General features: G+C 33.6%; 2 protein-coding genes across 2 annotated transcripts; both read right to left on the bottom strand.

Moving 5' to 3' along the window:
• Nucleotides 1-946: 946 nt before the first annotated feature.
• On the bottom strand, nucleotides 947-1,954 carry LOTGIDRAFT_121024 (hypothetical protein; the record flags this gene model as incomplete). The annotated part of the gene is made up of 2 exons (XM_009058753.1): nucleotides 947-1,092; nucleotides 1,840-1,954. Coding segments are annotated over 2 exons (261 nt in total), but the record flags the coding sequence as incomplete, so codon positions are not given.
• A 3,703-nt stretch (nucleotides 1,955-5,657) lies between these two features.
• LOTGIDRAFT_87888 (hypothetical protein) lies at nucleotides 5,658-8,347 on the bottom strand (the record flags this gene model as incomplete). The annotated part of the gene is made up of 3 exons (XM_009058614.1): nucleotides 5,658-5,732; nucleotides 6,072-6,288; nucleotides 8,190-8,347. Coding segments are annotated over 3 exons (450 nt in total), but the record flags the coding sequence as incomplete, so codon positions are not given.
• Between the last annotated feature and the right edge of the window lie 13,780 nt (nucleotides 8,348-22,127).

The following is a 22,127-nucleotide window of genomic DNA, read 5'->3' as shown; positions in this document are numbered from 1 at the left end:
TCATTTTGCAATAAGATAGTTCCGTATTTTAATACTAGTGTTATTTTGTACGGTATCATATAGCAACAAATCCCGCAAATAAAACATTTGGTATCAATGATGTAAACATCACACAACTTATATTTCACTTCTAGGTTTAGCTTCGTGGAAAAATCTACATTGATTCAATTGGAGCCTTTTAATGATCACCAAGAAAAGTCCGAGCTTGATTCTTTAATCTTATATTCAGTGTTTTCCCATAGTTCTCAGCAGATTTAAGACACTGGAACTGTGGAATTAATAAAGCCTAATTGGTCCATTGATATACTAATTTTAATTACCGGTTTTCTTTTAGCTTGAATCTTGATCAGAATAATATGACTTTCTTATGTGGGTAAAAATGAGAATCGTTAGCCTTGTCAGAGTCTTTGATTATAAGGCTGAGATCCACAATTACTGTTTCTTTCAGTCTTTGTGGTTAAATTGTACTGAGAAATCTGCTATCAAAAGATCACTGATTACTCTTTGATTTATGGACAGATTAGTGCCTGTAAGAACAGGCTTAACGTAAGAAGATTATGTGTAATTACCTGTTTTCAACACTCTGGTCTGTTCAGCTTCTGCGTTTATACTATACAATAGAAAATGATTTTAAATGACCAAAATATAATTGACAATTGTCGCAGTTCAATATTATATATCTAGCCCTTTTCAATATTGACTTCTTTAGGCATACCATTGTTGTTCATATAGGCACAGAAGAACAAACACTGATGCCACCTCATATAACTCAATAATGCAGATAAAGGACGACAAGTGAAAAAATCCTTCTGCTTACAGAGGTAGCATCTTGCTGTAAGGATTCCAAGAATAGAATCGACGAACGGCCATCACCCCAAAGAGGACTGAGTATAATCGACTTCATTGGATACTTCTTCAACCAAAATATATGAAACATTATGAATATCTAAAAAATACAATCTAGTGTATACCTTGGAACTTGATGAATAACAACTAGTTGCACAACATTGCCTGTTTTATCAGTTATGGCTCGTGCCTCTTCAAAGGTGACGCCGACCAAAGACTGGCCATCGACTTCTAAAATCTGATCACCTAAAATAATCAAAATATATGAAAGCGTGTATCTTAGAGGCATAATTTGAATGGAATTAGAAAACGATACACATGTTGCTCCCGGCTAGATGCGTGTCTCAGAACATAATTTAATATCGTGATTGGCAAGACATTTGTCTTTGAATGACTCTGTTGAGATTTGTAATATTTTTCTTTTCCAATTCATAACTTTTTTGTGAACTATTTCTTTCAAAGATAATTTGTATTCTGAAGCAAGCAGAAATAGCGACAATTGTTAAGAAGTAATTCAAGATACCGTATATTAATTGTTATACAAAGAATAAAAGATATTTTCATCGTTTGTGTTATTCCAAAAAAACCCCTACTCAAACTAACCTACTACTAATATGATACTGGTTATAGGTCGGATATCAGAGACAAAATCAAGTTAATAGAAATACACTATTTCAAAATAGTGTGATTATATGATATTGCATAAAAAACAAAATCTTTACAAACTTGTATAGGTCAAAGTGGATGCGATACCCCTGATACAATAGGGCGATCAGCTGCACCTTGCGACTACCAGAATCTGACAGCAACTGGATTGTCAACGACTGTAAGGATATGGCGACCTCTTGGAGACACTGATCAATAGCTGGATATGTTTTAGCTGACCTCATTCAAACTCTTGATATTTTTCAATCTGCTTGAGGTTCATACAGCTGCGAATCCGATGAGATTCCGAAATGCTTTGCCCATCTTGATATCAGGTTATTTGTTTACCTTCTTTGATTCCTCCTTGAACATCGGCTGGTCCACCTTTAATAACCATTGTAACATAGGCTCCCATTTCACCATTCTCACTTTCTTGTCCACCGACTATTCTCATTCCCAGACCTTTCGCTGAAAAATCCCCGAAGTTTAGGAATACAGTAATCTGATTGGATAATAAAATCAATTTCAGTAATTTAGTAATAAGATGACAAGAGTACCAAAATCAATTCTACTACGTGACCATGCCAAAGAGGTGTTAAGTTGACAACACAATCGCACACCGACTTTTAGAGTTTGAAGCCGATATATTTAAGGTCGAAGATACCAAAGACAATTGATCATTAATACATATCATGTATGTTCTATGTTATTCATAGCCTTCAGGAATTCAACTTTATAATCACATTAAAATGAACAGCCGTTTTGAAAATTTTCCCTTAATCTCGCACTAGATGTAGGAAGAAGAACTTACTTCTACGACTAGGATCTGAGGTATCTTTATGTAGAATAACTTCATGGGGATTGCCAGCAGCAGTTGAAACAACGCCTGGAAGATAAGAGATCCATTGTTACTGACTAGGCCTGCATATCCACATGTGTGTATATATGTGCTTCTTCGTGAGTATGTGGCATTGTTAAATTTCTGCGTAATTTAGAACTGGGAATAATTATGGACAATCATAATGTCTTGGTTGTTGCCTGCACTGAAATTGACGAAGGATGTCATGAATTTTTTCAAAGTTCTTATTGACTGATAAATCACGTAGATTCTATATCTTAATGAAAATTCCATTAACTATTGTCTAAGCAAAGAAAAGTTTTGTGAATTTTGTTCATTATTTATATGAGAATCGGAATTGCAGCCTCAAAATAGTACTGTACTGAATGTCTTAGCGTTGATGAAAATATAAACATGAGCACACAATGATGTCTTTTGTTTTTTTACAGAAAACAATTTTGAGTCTGACATTCCAATTCTCTTAAAAGATATAGAAAAAATTCAAAAAAAAATTTGCTTTGTTCAGACAATAAGTAACAGACGACTATGCGAACCAGTGTGACACGAAACAGTAATCAGCCTTACTATAAAATCAGTGTAACTATACGATTAAGTAAGAACACAATCTGAAATATCTATTTACAGATAAGAGCCTATGGCGACAGACAAAGTGATAGTAAAAACTAATGTTAAAGGCTACCTGAGAAAGCACTATTTTGACATATTTCTATATTTTCACATTGAGAAAGAGTTACACGTCTGGATAATAATTCTTCTTTACATGCTAGATTATAACAACAACTTTGAACAGCTCTAAAGGCGGCCATCTTGGATTCAGAATGGCGGGGTGGAAGTGGACTTGAAGTATTTCCGTTTACATCTGCTAGACTTGATGAACTACTACAATACACAGCATCTTGTCTCTTCATTTTAGAATACAGCGACGGTGAATTAGCACAATCAGATAGACTACTGTCTTTTCCTACAAATGACAAGGCACTGCTGTCGTCTGTCATTGAATCTGAAGACACTTTCGACTTAGAATGTTGTTTGGTTGTCAGTTGTAATTTAGGTAATGATCTATAGCGACTTTTTAATTTCGGTCTCTTCCGATCTTCAGAGCTTAAACCGGAAGAGAACATTGTGTCGGAGGTCATTTCGACAGTACTTTCTTCACTTTGACAGACGTCCGGTAAATACCGTCGCCGCCATTTTCGTTGTTGTCTTTTTTGACGGAATAATAGCCTTTCTCTTTGAAGTTCAACTTCATTGTCTTCAAACTCATCTTCATCTTCATCCGGCAATGTGGACGACACCGGAAGACTACAACGACGTGCTCTTTTAGGAGACAACTGATTGGCATTTCGAGAACTATCCATACTGCGGATTAATTCCGAATCAGTGAGATTGCCTAGTGGGATTCTATCATTGTCATTTTCCAGTGATGCTAGCTTGTAACTCTGTTAATAAATAAAGACAAGATTAACGATGTGAGGTGTAAATGACAATTATGATAGTCTAGCCATAACGTGATATTTAACATGTAATCTTTTCATAATTCAAAAATCATTATTAATATCACAAAATGTTACAGTCGTTCATATTTGGCTCTAGACAGAAATTTGTGAAAATTTGAGTTCATATTCTTCTCCATATCTGATGGAAAGAAACGCGAGTTAGAATTTACTTCTGAAAAGGACAATGAATCCCTATACCAATTATTGCTATTTGTATCATATGGGGTCGTATATTTGGCATCGGTGGGCAGTTTGATGAAAAATGAGGATGGGGGTAGTTGAGGTGGGAGAGGGGGGGATACAAGTGGCTAATATTTTGACAATATATATCTTACATCTATTTATCTCTACGCCTTTGAGAATTGATCATTCCAGCATTTGTAAGGTCTTCACAAAGAACACACCGAGTACGATGAAATAAATTGCTTTATATTAAGTAAAAACTCCATCAATAGATGTTCTATAATGAGCTACATGTCATTTACATTTTCCAAATTTGGAACAAGCTATCCTCAAAATATCTAAATTTAGATTTCAAAGACATAAAATAATTGTCTGTTCAGAACAGCTCCTTGATAATATAGATTAGGTTTATTTTTATCCTAGGTTTAATTTCTTTATTCTATCTCAAAATTTCTGATTAATCCAGTGTCCTGGGGCCAAAAGACAGATAAAGACTAGTTGAAATGGTAGATTATAAGATGGACTTGAAATGATATAGTCGGCGTCATATAATATCACTAAAATTACGTCGCCTTTAAACCAATTTCAACATGCAAGTAAGACGAATTAGAAAGTTAATGGTCGAATAACAGTCACGAATCTTGATACTTTAACTTAATAACAAAAAGCAATTGCAAAAGACGACATTGGTGTACTTACGCTAGCATTTTTACGTTGTACTGGCAATTTTACATAATAGGTTTGTTTTTTTGGCCAAAACAGGTAATATTCATGTAGCAGAAGTTCGATTCTATAACCATAAACTATGTGACAAATACCCGATTCGTGACACTGTAGACTATTATTCTATATCATTACATGACAAAACCCTGACATTTAATCACAAGTCAAAATCAATGTTAAGTCTAATAGTCATCCTGGGTCATTTTGAAGATGAAATTTAAACCAAAGTTATGGCCAATATGTATTAATGTGAACGATGTAGACTTATCAAAGAATATGCCAGTTTTGCCTTGATATATTCATAACCTTTTCCCTAACCCTTCAATTTTAAATGTCTCACAGAGGTGAAATTTTGTTATATGTGGCTATTTACTATAAATACAATCACCTCGTATTTCCCCTCTAGCCGTTTGCGTGCGAAGAAAGTGATTAAGTTTTATTGGAACTATTGGGAATATGTTGATGGCTTACATTGTCTTTAAAGTAGATACATTATTGGCCAATTGTAGTACAATTTGTGATCTGATTACCACCAAGGCACTTAAACGACATTTACAATAACTCGAGGAATAAAAGATTTTAGGAATCTCGGAAAGTATTTCATTTCAATGGTGAAAATGGTAATAGAGGTCAAAACGTGTCAAAATCCTCAACTTAAATTTTGTATCATGCCACTCTTCGCCCTGGACGTAAAACGATGAATTTCATTATGCCAAGCATTCACAATCCAACAAAAATGCAAACAGAGGTTATTTGGAAAAATTCTCAGAGGTTAATTCGTTAGTAATGGTTGACATGCAGGATAGGAACAACAACCGACTTACACTAACATCAGATTCCGTTTCTGTTCCGTAAAAACTGATTTTCTTCATCATGACTTGTCCAGTTGGTGTATGGGCACCTCCATACCATTGTCCAGTTTTACACAATGTTTCTCTTTTCAATTGACACATATTACATCTCCATTTGCCCCGTACACTCTGAAATAATTTCAAATATCGTTCAGTAGCTGAGTTTAGAAATTTCTCATTAAGTTTCCATTGAATTGTCTCAGATTCTACACTTAACTATTTTTTGTTCTGAAACAAAACGTTCACTTAAAACTAATTTCAAAACTTACGGTTTAGAAATTTCGCAGTTTTGATTGAACTGTCTCAGATTCTATACCTGGACAATTTTTGTTCTGGAATCCCCGAATCCTTGTTGCTAATGTGGTCAAATGAAAATCAGAATATGGCCAATATGACCAAAGGATGTGGTCAATGTTGCTGTTCAGAACGTTTCCGTAATAAATGGAAAGTCATACCACTAAAGCCTACCTTATTTTTCTTCGTGTTCCATCGTGGTCTTGTAAAGGAACCACATCGACCACAAACTCGCTTATGGCAATCATAACAAATTCGACCTATACCATCAGCAAATTTAGTTTTATAACATAATCTACATAGCCGTAAATCTACATGTTTGACTTTCTTTTTCATCTCCGATTGATTGCGAATCATATCTTCATACTTTTCAAGTTCTACTCTGATTCTTCTGTAATGAAGGTGATTGGTGAATAAATATAAAATCATACAGATCTTGATCTAAATCATACCATTTTTGTTAAAATCATATCGATCTTTGTCTAAACATACCATTCAATGTCAAATTGTACCAATCTGGTTCAAAATTATACCGATCTTTGTCTAAATCATACTGATCAATCATACTGTCTCAATCATACTGATCTTTGTCTCAATCATACTGATCTTTGTCTAAATCATACTGATCTTTGTCTCAATCATACTCATCTTTGTCCAAATATATCAATTTATGTCTATATCAATCTTAATTAAAAAACATCTTAATCCAAATCATGACGATCTTGTCAAAATACACAAATCTTTGTTAAAAATAATCTTAATCCAAATCATAATGATCTTGTCTAAATCATATCATTCTTTATGTACATCATAACAATCTTGGTCTAAATCAAACCATTCTTTACGTAAATCATATCAATCTTTGTCAAATCAGTCAAAAAATGCCTTAAGTTTTTGTTAAAATAAAACCAATTTCTTGATCTTGTCTAAATGATACCATTCTTTATGTACATCATAACAATCTTGGTCAAAATCATACCGATCTTTGCGTACATTATAACAATTTGATCAAAATCATACCGATCTTGGTCTAAATCATACCAATCTTTGTTCAAACTATCATAACCGAAATCATGTCGATCTTTGTATAAACATAAAAATCTTTACCTAAATCATACAATTTTAACCTAATCTTTACGTATATCATATAAATCTTTGTCAAATCAGTCTGTTTTTGTTTTTGTTAAAATAAAACCAATTTCTTGTCAATATAGTCAAGTCAATAGAATTTTTCAACTGGAATTGGTCAAAGGAAATTACTTTTAAGTAATGAGTACATAAATAATTAATACAACAATATTACACCACTAATAGACTGTAAGTTCATAAGTTAACTCCAGTCGTTTCATTATATACCTTGGGATTTCCAGATTTGTCCAAATCTGATACACGTATACGTTAGTAAAATGTCAACTGTCAATAAAACAAAGAGCTCTAGAGAATATGTAGATTATGTTGAAAAATGATGTGGAACACATGCTCATCGTGATAGTGGGTGTTATAAAACTGTCAATGAAAGTGGCTTGAAGATGTCGACTGAGATTATTATGGGCATGTCAGTGAGTTTTTTTTTCTTTTGCGATGGGCACATTATGAACATTGACTTATACAAATCAAAAATCAATGCTACAAACGAGCTGCAGAAGACTTTGACAGAGGGGACAGAGTGTAGAAGAAAATCTATCCATTGAGAAAAAACATACACCATTAATTTTAAACTCACAATAAATTATATGTTTAAATCAGTCAAATAATTATCAAGTTTGAGAAGAAACAGATGTTTTCAATGTACGTCATAATATTTCATATATAATATTGATTATTTTCTCTTCGTATTCTTCCATTATTTCAACTCCCTGTCATTGTGTTGAGTTTTAAAATAAAACAGGAACTTCAGTTTTTAACATATTTCCTTCTTTTAAGGCAAAATCTCTTGAGGTTCCTTTAAACTGTCATATTTTAACGATATTTATTTTTGTTTCTTTTTTAGTGCTTTCAAAGTTAGTTTACAAATTGGCCTATGTTCTTTGGAGACATTTTTATCTTTACAATATGATGTCAATTGGAATTTACCGGATTTGCTAGTTTTTACGTGGTCGAAAGGACAAATAGGTTCTAAAAAGAAGCATAAAAATAAGCAATCACTTTTTAGAACCATTGATGATGTGGTCGACACATGTTACGGATATATGATCCATCGTCAGAAAAGCTTATTGGGACATACGAGACTGCTGTTTTCAACTCAAATCAACTACACTACAAAATAAACCATCATCTTTATAACATACTTACTCGATTCTTTTAATTTCATTTTGTTCGAATTCAGTTTGTCGTCTGAAAACTTCGTTTAGAATCTGAAGTTCGTCAGGGCGTAAAGATGAGAGATCAGGAGAAGGTGGTCCTTTGGTGTCTTTACATGGTACTTCCGGTGTTGGGGTTGGCGTTGGTTTCACTGGTTTACTTGGAGATGGTCTTCCTTTTATACTTCCTATCACCTATATCAGTAACAAAAATAAGATATATGACAACCTATTGCCATCCGTTCAGTGATCACTGTCCTTATTCAAATCTATGCATTTGATTTTAAAATTTTCCAAAAGAAAAAATTTCAAAGGGACAAGACTTACCCTCTTCATTAACGACGCCATGTTTGAAAATGGAAGACATTCTCCTTCACCTAACCAAGATAATACCACATCTTGATGTCATATCTGAAATTTATAAAAATAAAAAAAAAATACAAAGGTTGAATTACACAGTCACCAACATGTACGACTTATACGTATTTTCAAAATTACTTTACCAAGTATATTTCCAAATTTTTATAATAGTCTTAAAGCATGGTTAAATATCGTATGGTGAAAAATTCTGGAGAATTCTTCAAAAGCTATGTTTTTTTTTTAGCTCAGTTCATAAAACAAGGACCACTACTTTTATTTTATGGAAAACTAAAATAATTCTACCAAGACATTGCAAAGACATCCCCTGTGTACAAAGGGAAACAGATTAAATTATGTGAAGCTGGTGCATTCTCCCCCTTCAACCAGTGGTAAAACTAAATTTCATATACCCAAACCAGATTTCAGGATAAATTCCAACGTCCAGTTTCTGTACAAGGTAATTATGAAAAGAGATTCTAGTTTCCAGATCGGCATTTAAATTATTCCCAGGCAGATTTAACCCTTTGTATGTATAGAGCTTATATTTTAATTTCTCTTGAAAAAGAATATTACCGACCTCGTTCCGTACCTATTGTAGACTACAAAATTAATCACGTTCGATCTAGAACGTAGATATCATTTAAAAATAAATATTAAAAAATATAATCAATTTTAATTCCACGCAGTCTGGATTTGATAAAATTTTCTAAAGGCGGGTGGACTTTTCTATAGATTATACAGTCATTTTCTTACACAGGAGCATTGTATCTGTCTTAGTTTTTCTTCTCAATATGAAGTTATAGTTTCTATTTTGTTTGTTTCTACAAAGTCTATTAAGATCAGAATAGTCTTGTTTTGTACGCCCATGTCAACTGAAAGTACTCAGCAATACAACAAGCTGAAAGAGTGATAAAGCGGGAAAAATGTTCATGTATTCGAGTGATAATAACAAGTCCTGGCACGATATATCGGTGAATCGATGTATCGTGATACGACATGCCACGATACATGTATCGTATCGTTACTTGGAGATACTTTTTATTCCATAAATATGTGGTGATTTTTTTTAAGTTGGTTTATGATATAACATTTTTTTTTTTTCACTGAAGCTTTTTATAACTCAGTGGACGCTAACCACTATGTTACCAAAAATCACAGTTATATCATAAAGTTCTGAAATGAAATATATAGAAACTTTGAAGATAAAATATTAATTTCTATCCCATTACCCAATAACGCAATATGTATCGTATCGTGAACCTTGAATCGCGATACGTATCTATGATGGCATGATTGGCGATACCCAGCACTAATAATGAAAAAATGGGAAATTGTTCATATTCCAAAGTGGATGAATTGACATGACATAAATTTTACGTTCTACTTTTTTGCATCTGATTGAGATAAAGGAGACAGGCAATGTCAAGCATTAATGGAAAGTTTTCCAAGACTGCCACATTTACTTCTCTATTTCGATAAAAAAACCATTGTTTATTGAATGCCCATCCACACGACTAGATGCTTCTTTCATGCCATCCCCTACAACAGGGGGAACGGGGATGAAAACTCCAACAATACTATCTTTACATATAACAAGAATGAGACCACAAAACCTAGTCTCTACAGTACAGGACAGTCATAGGAGGAGGCCATGTAAACCATAAACTATTACCACAATCGGGAACAAATTGATGCAGGGTGCTGCTTTGCAAAAGCATTGTAAGCCTAAAAATCCCCAGCCAGAATCCCGATTTCAATGATTCGATCGATCGAATTTGACGATCAGTATATCGTTGGATGTATATGTGACTGACGCAAGGGACAAAAAATAGAAATCAAATAAAGAGTAAAACAGTTGGCTTTAATCACATAACCTCCCGTCTAAAATCGAAACGTCAATTCAATAAACATTTTCTTAAGTGTGATATAAACACGTTTTTATAATAATAATGACTTTGTAAAGTAGACAAAAAAATGTGAGAACATGTGCTAAGCATAATGTTTTACATATAAAAAAAATAGTAGTCATCGATTCATATTAAATCTGTGACGGAAAATCTTTAAGATTATATTTTCATATTAATAATAGTGTTTAGATATACATTGTGATAAGAGATTAGCCCATTTCTTAGCAAAAACTTGACCCGTTTTCAATTATTATATCCTTCTAAGTGAAATGAATGGAAGACTTTGGCTAATCAACTTAAGAGTATACGAGCATTTAGGTAAGAGGTCCACTAGGCCCAAGAGCACTTCACCTTGACCGTGATATCTATGGGACGAATGTATGTTCATTGGTTAAACGGGTGAAGAAATGGAAGAAACATGTGTTGAAAGATGAGGCCCAGTATTAAAGGTTATCATTGCTATGTAAAGAAAATAACGAGTCTTAAAATTCTTGTAACTGTTACTACAGAATCGAATTAAATGAAAATACAGAAGTTCAGAAATGTATCGCTTACCTTGTACATAAATCTCAACTTTAAACAAAATAAGTTCCTATAATCTAACTATAAACACTAGAAAATCGATAGAAAAATCAAAGCTGAGAATTCAAAGTTTTAACAATGAAACCTCGGAGACACAACAATAGTGCGGTTATCACTAAGGCAAATGAAAGAAATGTGGTTTAAACCACAGTACCGGAAAGTTTCAATGTCTAAACTGTTAAACGTGTAGACACAGTTTATAACACCATACGCTGACCCTTGTTAACATCAGTGTCATTTCTATTGTATTAATTAGCACGAAACTAATCACTGATCATTGATAAATATATAGAGGAAAGAAATGTTCACCATTGATTTAAGCCCTGTCACTACAAGTATGTCATAGCTAACCACATATTGCTGAAAAGCAACACTTTTGATTGACATTTACACAGTGTTATTACTTTTGCAATTTTGGTCAACATCAATATATCAATCGTGTTCAGAAAACCAGCAGAGATGGGATCATTGTCGTAAACCCATTTTAAGTCAGTTCGGATTGAAAACAAAACGGAAACAAAATTGAGAAATTGTGTGAATCAAAAATTGAAATTGCTTTTCAAAAAAGACAATGTAAACGAAGTATAATATGTAGAATGTTATTGAATTTTCCATTCATCCTAAATTGTTTCACATAATGGCATCGAGATGACACGGTTGTTTGCATTTTGTTTGGCGATTACCACAGTATTACAAAGACCAAGGTTGATGCTTTCGTGAATAATCCCTGTTGTTGGTTTAAATTCCCTATCACAGTTAATGTTGAAATAACAACTCATGTCGAGGAAGTGTCGACTAACTAAAGCGTTGCAGTACGTTTTTCTTGTATAAAAGTTGAAACTGGATGTCAGATTTCAATCTGAAAAGTGGCCGAGAGCTGAATTGTATCCACTGGAAAAATTGATATTTAGATTTAATTCTTTTCCTCTGGTACTAGACTGTACAAATTCTTAGTAAAGGAGATCGAGATTTTCTTTTTGAGGTTCGAGCATGTGAAAATTCTTAAATCCAATAAAAAATCTGTTTTTTCACCTAATGGATATCAAAAGTAAAAATTTCACATGATTTGATAAAATCTTGATTTTTGACACCTTATATCATGTTTAGAAATATTAAAACAGAACCAAAAAAAAACATGTTGTTAATCAGTGTTTATCCAACGATTGTTATCCCATTATCACACTGTACATAGCAAACAAGAACATGATTCAAACCAAGCATTTCAAAGTAAACGAAATTCGTGCTGAGTAAATACATTTTTTTAATTGTCCAACACGTAGAAAGTATTAAATATATCACATAAAATAGAGTCATTCGTGAAATCGGTTTTGATATTGACGAAATGGTGTAAATATTATATTATATTTATAATATCAATAGGTGTACAGTAAACATGAATGTAAATTTATTATTACATAATACAGTTGTACCAAACAAAAACCAATCAGTCCTACTTCGCTGAAATACCCTAAAAAATGATTGCAGTAGCACATGCATATCTTTATATGTAACGCCAGTCTTAATCTTAACTGGTACCCAAGAACTTTCATTTCGTCTCCACAATTTTTGCGTGGAAGATATTCACAGGGTGTACTTGATTTGGCTTTTTTTACCCTGGTATAGTTGACGACACTTCGCAAGGATTAATAACAAGCAAGGGAAAAGGAAGAGGTCCGCCTATTATGTTAACTAAATTAAGACAAATTTCAGATTATGATGCCATTGTTCTAGAACAGCTGAGAAAAATCATCTGTACCATTCAGAATAAACATGACACATGTGAAGCCGGAAAATAAATGTCGTAAAATCTCTTATGTCGCCAGCTTCTTTAGTCCGACTAGGAGCATATAAGTGGCACACAATGCTGCTTTGCATTTCATTTCAAGTGGACTGGACAAAACGAATTGAGAGGTTGTGGTCAATGGTGCTTGCAGATTATAAGATTTAGACGACCATGCTACAACAGAGATCAAGAAAAAGTATACCATTGTAAAAGTAATGAAAGCACAGGGAAGAGCAAAAAATAACAATGGTTGCTTATTTTGCAGGTCAGATTATGGAGAAATCTAAAATAGATTGACTTGACAGAGATGCCATGACGAATATCAATGGCAGATTATAGGTAATCACGAAGACCTATCACGCTAAGACGATACACTATTAAGTGCAATAAAATTAGCTTTTCACGAACATTAATCATGAGAGCTGTCAAAGATCTGAAGGATTAAAAATCGGCTTCTAAATATATCGGCCACAATTCCCTTCCGCCCATATTACAAAATATATCGAGCAGTCTTTCAAAATATTACGTCAACCTCTTGAGCTTTTTATATGCATAGATTTAAAACTGTCCTAAAAAATCTAACATGTTGCATGCTTCATTAGCCCGATTAGCAAAACGTAAAGCATCTTTCAAATCATTTAACGATGACTGGACAAAACCAATTGTGACTAGGTATGGTCAGTGGTGATTAAATAATTTGAGATTTAGACGACCATTCTGCAATAGGGATTGAATGAAAATGAAATGAGATGCATTTAGGAGCATCACCACCAAACGGGCTATATAGCTCCAGAACCCGGTTTAAACATCATGTCATGAAAACAAAACTAAAACAGTAAACAATATATAACAAAAAAACATTATCAAAGAAGAAAAGAAGACGATAAAACCATATAACAGGAAAGTCAGTTAATGACCACAAAAAGCACTAACTTAATATCACAGTTAATCCACCACATGGTGGTATTAAAAACAAACAAAATATTAAAACCAAACAATGACTAATCTATTTAAAATTTAAAATAAATACCTTCTTGTCTTAAAAAACCACAAATAAATGATGTAAAGATACAACACGGTAGTGCTGGGATCTCAAAGGTTTGAGATGCTTGCAATTGGGATTAAGAAACAAGCACGAGAAGACCAAATGATAGAAAAAAATAATAATGGTTGCTTATCTTGCAGGTCACATCATGACAAATTATGGAAAAATCTAAAATAGTTTTGACTTGACAGAGACACCACGACGGAGATCAATGGTAGATTATACATACTCAAGAAGATCTGTCACGATGAAGATGATACCCAATTATTTGCAATTACATTCGATACTTTAGCTGTTTACCATCAAATAATCATTAGCACTGTCAAAAGGGTTCACAATTGGAAATTCTAGAAATAGCATGTGTATCGGCCACGCTCCATTCAGAATTCCCGTCCATATAACTTAATATATCGAGCAGTCGTTTAGAACATACAACGTCTAGGAACTTTTAACATTCTAGTTATGCAACTGATTGACCTAAAGTCGTTCTACGTACATGGAGCTTCGGTCTCCTGATGCGTAATACCAACCCTTTTGACAAACACTGCTGCCAGGGTAAACAAGATTATTTGGATGGTAGATAACAAGTTAACGCCCGCTACCAGCAGAAGCTGTTATAGTAGAGTATGTAGTAATCGAGGTAGTTCGAGCTAGATGTTTGAGAATCTGGTTGGATGAATTAGCTGAAATTGTTTTTTATACCTACACCGGTATTGTACACTTTACCCATAGATGAACGAGCAACCGCCTAGACAACGATTTAACAATATGGGTTCTAATGTTACTATCTAATAAAAAATAATTGATGAGATGGAGACAGGTTTATTAACCTTACAGATCTTGATATGCAGATCATCAGATATAGTATAACGTATTGCACCATTAATGTTTTATAGTCTAGTACGTTCGGATTGAGAAATTAGATAATTAACTTTGTCAGATAGACAAATATAGATATATATATACTCCCAGGAAGGATCCAAGGCCGGTAGACAGAACAGATGGAACAAACCGGGTCGGGACAACTAGAATCTATCAAAACAAACCAAGAGAAAATTATTACGGAGCTGGATGCAATACAGGATAACAACATTAAAGAAGCTTTCAACGATATTCCAGCGATCTAGTAAAAATTACTAGCAACATCACGAAACCCACAACACCCCAAATTAACAATCCACAAAGAATTGTCAATAAGTCAAAGTCGACCATCAAAGGGAATGGAGACGACTCATCAACAGTAGAAAAAATGGCATTTTTTAAGATGATAGAATCAAAAGAAAAGGCCGAAATTTACCAAGACTACCTCAACATGGATATTCCATTCATTCATTCCCTGCAATCTACGAGAGTATATTGCTGATCTGGAATCAGCACAACAAATTGTTATGTAATTATATTATATTGTTATGCACTAATCAATTATCCCATAACCCTGATTATGGTTTTTATGAATTGAATATGGATTAAATAACTTGTTCTCTCGAAAATGGATTAAAAGTGGTTCATTTATAAATGTATATTATATATGTTATAATTAGAAATTGTATTGATCTACAGCAAATGTGAAAGCCTAAATAAACCTAGTACTAACGATCCGAACCACAAAACAAAACCCGAAATTCAAAACAACATATTGGCAAAACATGTACTTAAGTACTTGACGGTTTTGGGATAATGCGTGATAAGTGGCATATCAAAACTTTTTACGCTAATTGGAATAATTACATGTTATTATACCACTAAAAAACATACGCCTTAATCCGTGTTCCTATGGAGTGGATTTTATCGGGTACCAGTTACAACAAATAAGAGTATTTTATCCTAAAGCATAGTTTCCAGCCATGCTGAATAGCCCAGTTGCATCACCAGTGCTGGCTGTCCAGCTGGTGATTTTAATCCTGTTTTTCAAGGGGTGCGATAACCCTTAGTGTGAGGAATTTGCATTGTGACCAATTTATTCTGTGGCTAATTTACTTTGTGACCAATTTGCTTTGACCATTTTATCGTGTGACAAATTGACTAAGCGAGCAGTTTTTGTGACCAAATTATCATATGGCTTATTTACTTTGTGACCAATTCATGATCTGACCAACATCCTCCCCATCCTATCAGCTACATAATTTCTGTTACAATATTGACTACAAAAAAGGTGGTGCGTGGGTATAGGGAAACTTAATGTTAGCCTGTTAAGTGCATATATCTTTAATCTCTACATTATCATTACACCAGGATTTTGTAATAGAAAATTTCCATTTTCATTCGCAAATGATGTCCTGATTAAGTAGATTACGGTATTAGGAAAAAATATAGTTCCAATCTAGTAGATGGTTTAGTTTCATGTCATTATAATATTTTTTAGTCTCGTGACAATTGTAAGAAGCTTAGCGAAGCATTGCAAAAAATCCATGAAGGAACTACATTCCGTTAATGGAATTCTCTGATATTTAAAATAAATATAGTCCTAAAGACTCTGTCAATCATGGCATTAAATTGAAAATCACACCGAAGGATAAATAGATACTTGTGGTACAGATCATGAGATGGATGCCCGGTGATGATGGTAATGGTACAATTACGATCCAAATGTCCAACAAGAATAGATTACTTGGTAATAATACGAAACTCATACCGGAAATCTCAACACTATTTACAGAAGTCAATTGCTTACCAAAGGGTAAATAATTACTGGTGGTTCAGATGATGAGATGGATGCCCGGTGATGATGGTAATGGTACAATTACGATCCAATGTGTCCAACAAAAATAGCCATGTACAAGAATAGATGGCTTGGTGATAATACGAATTCATACCGGAAATCATCTATTTATATAAAGATATCAGGTTTCGTCACAAAGTGATCAATTCTATTAACAGAAGTCAATTGAGACAATAACTCTGTCAATGGTGATAATTGCATTATCAGTCCTGTAAAGTTGCAGTCATTCAACGTAGTGGGATCATCCTGATAAATTAGTCAGTGAGGGCTAGTCTATTTATCCACATTACAAACTCCGGTGATAAAGTGACTGAAATCTTGTGCGTAATTTTTCATTTTGGGGATTAAATTTTCATTGATGAAAGTATGTCTGTCATTAAATATAAACTTTATTGACCATTGACATTGTGAAAGTAAAATAATATGCATATCAAATGATACCGCTTATTAACATTAGTTACTGTATAAAGGGTATTTTGTCAAACCGGAATTGGCATTTTGAGAAATCATCTTATCGCGTGTTGGTCATGCCACTGCACAAACTCGTCTTCTTAGAACCTTGATCACTGAAATCCAATTAGGTTTCTGGTTTTATGTTCACTTAGTCTGCTCTTTCCCCGTTACGTGTTTCTTTTAACTTGTATCATTCTTTCTAAATCTGTCTTTTTTCAGTCCAATTACGATGCTTCCTAATCCGTAAAATAACTGGAAACGTTTTGTTAAGAGAAATCGTGGGTTTATGGTTAATGCTACTTATGTTTGTAAACTTGTGGAAACCTCGTGTTACATATCAAAAATCCATACAGAGATTAATCATAAGCTGACGATCTCGTACTTTTTGCATAATATTAAATTGTCCTCTACTGTAATGAGATGATATGACGCTAGTTGTTTAGCCTGTTCAGATTCGTAAAAAATGGCCACCATCCATATCATTAGCTTTTAACGCGACCTTAGTTACTCCATTTTGACCGCTCCCTCTTCTGGTATGCCTTAAGCGACATAAAAAACAAACAGTTCCAATAAAAGACTTTCAATGGGCAGGATAGTGTGTCAAAGTGCGTTCATAATCGTTAATTCACGTAGGGATGCAGACTGAAATATAGTTTATAGTTGTCTGAGGATCGCATTGAGTGAAACTCTGAGTAACAACATATGTTTTAGGTTCTGTTTTAATATTTTAAGGTTTAAACATAAACAGTTGCAGTACCAGTGGAGGTTTTGACCCAAAATGCATCAAATCAAATCAACTTTTCAAAATATTTTTGGTAGAACCCTCTCAGATGCACTATGAGTTACATGTACTTGCAACTATGACGCCTTCCACAGAGTTGCCGCATATTGAATTCAGCTTCGAAGGTGTTGCCCCCTCCCCTTCATTGAGTAAGTCTGTCTCCTGTTGGTACCACCAAACTCGGGAGGCCACACTACATAAAAAAGCATTATACTTCTACTCGTTGCAGTATTTGTCTCAGGAATAGATTGGTGTCATTCCTATCTGTCATTATCGTCACACAAGCTTTCAAATTAGCTTGTTAATCCTCTTTCAATATACCGAAACTCGTAATAAACAATACTCATTACTTCAACACCATTAGCCTTGATAAGGATAAAAGCTTTCTAATTGGAAATTCCAGCAGTTTTTATACACATATAAGGGGATATTGAAAAATCGTTTTGGGTTAAACCGAGGTTAATTGTAAAGAAATTTAAAGCACTACATGGACATTCATCTAATTTGTAATAATCAATTTGAACTTGTATGTGAAGACTAATTCTCATAAATTGCTGTCTCAAATAATGAATTCAGTGTCCTCTGAGGCCACAATGAAATCATTTCATATTAAGAAATATCTAAAAAGATACATTAATATATTGGCATAAATATCCCTAAAGCCATTTAGGAACTAGAATATGATAACCTGAAACTCCTGAAAGCAATTTTACATATTATATATATACTTGCTTCCTCTTTCAATACAGACTCGGAGAGGCAAGAAAGTTCATCATCGACTTTCTAGAATGCCCGAAGATTAACTGGAAGCAGCGTTTACCTTTGATTTTTTTTTAACCTTCATTTCTCAAGTTTCAATAGATTGTGATAATTTTACTGAAAGTCAAAAGAAACGCCATATATAGATAATTATTTTCAAGATCTTTAGATATATGAGAAATTCAGTATCTGTAACTTAAGAAGCAGAAGAACTCAATTGAAATTCTTGACCACAAAGCATGTAACTGACAGTGTCTGTTAAGTTTTATCAGTAGTATATCGACATTGGAGATAATAGGCCAATCATTCAAAGTCAGTAATATAGGTTTCAATTTTCCACTAACTAGATTCATTGAAACATGTATTTTGACAACAATTTTGTAATGATCATTCAAATTAATTCCCTTTTGACGTGAATAAAGTTGGTTTTAAATCAGCAAAAATTAAAACTTTCCTTTGACTGCAATATCTGCTATCTCGAGAGAAACCAAAGATGTTTTTTTTTACTTTTTATTCCACACGAGTGCGCTGGTTAATTAGGCTACTTGCACATAAAGTGTCATCATCCATTTACAATTATCGTCGAGTTATATGTTCTATGATCAATTTCCAATACCAGCTTATCATTAGTGGTGGGTATTCCTTCCAAAGCAGATTTCTCTTTTATTGATTGTTCCTGATTGCAGAGAAGGTTTATATGAATTAGCAATAACTATGTACAATGTCCGAAAGAGACCGAGATTTTAATCCATGATCATCCGGTCAACAAATTGCTTTAGGTTTTTTTTTAGAAAGATTGATATGGCCTGTTCTGCTAATGAATTATTGTAGTGAAGCTCAGAAGCTGAGATGGCAACCCATGACAACCTAGTCAAAGAGTGACCTTAGGTGATCCAATTTGAATAGCATGAATTATCTATAACAATCGTGTCAAGTAATAAGAGTCACATCGAATAACAGCATTAGTTTGGTAGATTAGGAAGTGGAATTAAATAGGAAGTTGTTAACGTAAATAAAGTTTAAGAATTCAATCAGAGAGATTACTAACACCAAGAAATACTGGATTGAATTGCCATTTCGATATCAGATTCTCTTAGTTGATAACCATCACAGTGTGTTTTTTAAGGTTCTTATATAATTTGGTCTTCCATACAAATGCAATATAAATTTTCACGGTGTTCCATGAGATCAAATCAATTAGATATTTTCACCTTGTGACCGATTGGTCAGTGACGGATTTGCTTGTGAGCAATTGACCAAAGCTTGATATTCTTGGACATTTCGACTCCTGGCATGTAATTAATTTAGTAATTTCTCCTTTTCGATCTGACGAAACATCCTTCGTCCCCATCAATTTCCTTTCCTCGTTAACTCATCAATATAGTGTATGAACTATGTAAAAACAAAAACTTCAAACAATTAGCTTCGTATGTGTTGCACAAGATACTCTCGTATAAAACGCAAATAAGCAATTATAGAGTTAAAATATTTATTGATTTATACGAAAATAGTTAAACTATTAATGCATATAAATATCTTACCTTTATGTTAAAATTAGACCCATGAGAATCAATTAAAAGGTTATGCCAATTATTCGATTTTATGTCAAGTTGGCATGTTTCGAGCTTTCAAAAGTAGGAAAAGTAGTTTCATAATGTCATCAAATCACCGGGACTGTTAGTCACTACAATAACAATGACAAATACGCGTTAAAAGAAACAGTTAAAACAAACTCCATTTGATTAAGAATCTCAGATCTCTCGTGTTAAGAAAAATTTAAAAATATTTTTAAGCGTTTTTGTCCATATAAATTTGTATTACGTCAAGCCTTTAGAAAATAAATCAAGAGAATTGAATAAACACGATTAATCCTTCGTGTAAGAAAAATGTATTTTGTTGCAATCTGCATTGCAGGTAGCCATCTAAAACTAACACCGCCGTTTTTAACCAGCTGAGATGGAATAGCGGAACGGAGCACTCTTTCATATGTTACTATAACATTATCCTACATTACCAGCGAGATAATTTTTCATCTAATATGTCTAGTGTTAACATTCGATTGGAAACGACATAACGTGCAGTGATTTACACTTAACCTTGCAACTTAAAATATCTGAATGTGCTTTTAAAGAAGTTGTGTACAATTGATTCGAATAGGATTTGTGATTAACTGTTGCCTCCTAGCGTTCAACAAATTATGGATTATTTTGTATGCCTGAAGAGGGAGTAAACTTGTATGAACATCATTAGAAACTCGATGGCTTGCCAGGCAAAACAACATACGTCCACGACAGCAGTTAGGAAAAAATTCAACAGGAAACAATTCAAGAAAAACATACGAAAATGTATGAAAGCTGAAGCTTGTAGCATGCCAATAAACTGATTTGTTGATTTTTTTTTGTTAAGTCTGATCAGAAGCTAGCCTCGACTCCTGACTTCATAGACATCAGAATATTGGTGTAGATGGACAAAGGACTTCTGAACCTGCTTTCGAGACGAAAAGTAGAACTTTAATTATGAAGCTAACAAACCACTTGGAACCGTTTACATACACATGTGGCTACACTTCGCGTCAAAGCTTTAGAAGCCATGTCGCAGATGTAACGGTTAAGGTTGAAATTTGTTGACTTTACTAAAGCTAAATATGCCCTACTGACTAATACGAAGTATTTTTGGAATTAATGTATTGACCTTCAGGGTGACCATATCTTCAATGTTTTTGCCTAAATTACGACGGCGTGAATTATACTTTTCACAGAAGGTCATCCAAATCTCAAATAGGAAAACTCATTCCGTTAAGTCGTGAAATGCAGTAGTATATTTAGTGCCAAATTTGTGAAAACGATTTAATACCCTTACGACATGACTTTTTGAATGATGTACTTCTATATACTATCAACTTACCCATAAGCATCTCCTAAGTAAAAAAATCCGTAAAAATTCGTATCATTTAACTCTATCCTCTACAACACTAATATGACAATTTCTGTTTTTCTAAATTTCAAGTATATCACTCAAGTTTGTAGTATGTTATTTCTGTTGCACTTCTTCGATCAACTTTCTGCTCAAGTGGTTTAGTGTGGAAAAGTTGTTACATCCTTTTTCTAAAAATTCAAATTTAAGTTAAAATAGCTTCCAGCTCTTGGGTTGAGACTATACCGTTTTTACGTCTACAATTTGCACTTAATAGAACATGTAATTTAAAAGTTCTTTACTTCATTTTTTGGTAACGTATTTCCTTTTAGAGATTGGATCCTTCAGGGCCATAACTACACCACGGCAAATTTAGCTAAAACGAAATTTTGTTTAAGAAATTAAAAATATGAATATAATACCCGCTAAATACATATTTAACTTGATGTAGTCGGTAAAGATGCTTACCGTTTAAAGTCTAACGAAAGCGTTGTGATGAAGAGAAAACTGAAGACACTAGGTTTTGCCTCGATCCATGGCCCTGTCCTTACATCGAGATGTGCATCTGGAATGAGTAACCTTCCATATGTACTTTTTGTTCAAACTTTTTGAAGTATTCCTACTAACC

The sequence above is a fragment of the Lottia gigantea genome, assembly GCF_000327385.1.
Source record: "Lottia gigantea unplaced genomic scaffold LOTGIsca_35, whole genome shotgun sequence".
NCBI lineage: Eukaryota > Metazoa > Mollusca > Gastropoda > Lottiidae > Lottia > Lottia gigantea.
Note: the sequence above shows the minus strand (reverse complement) of the source record. Positions and strands in the feature narration are given on the sequence as shown.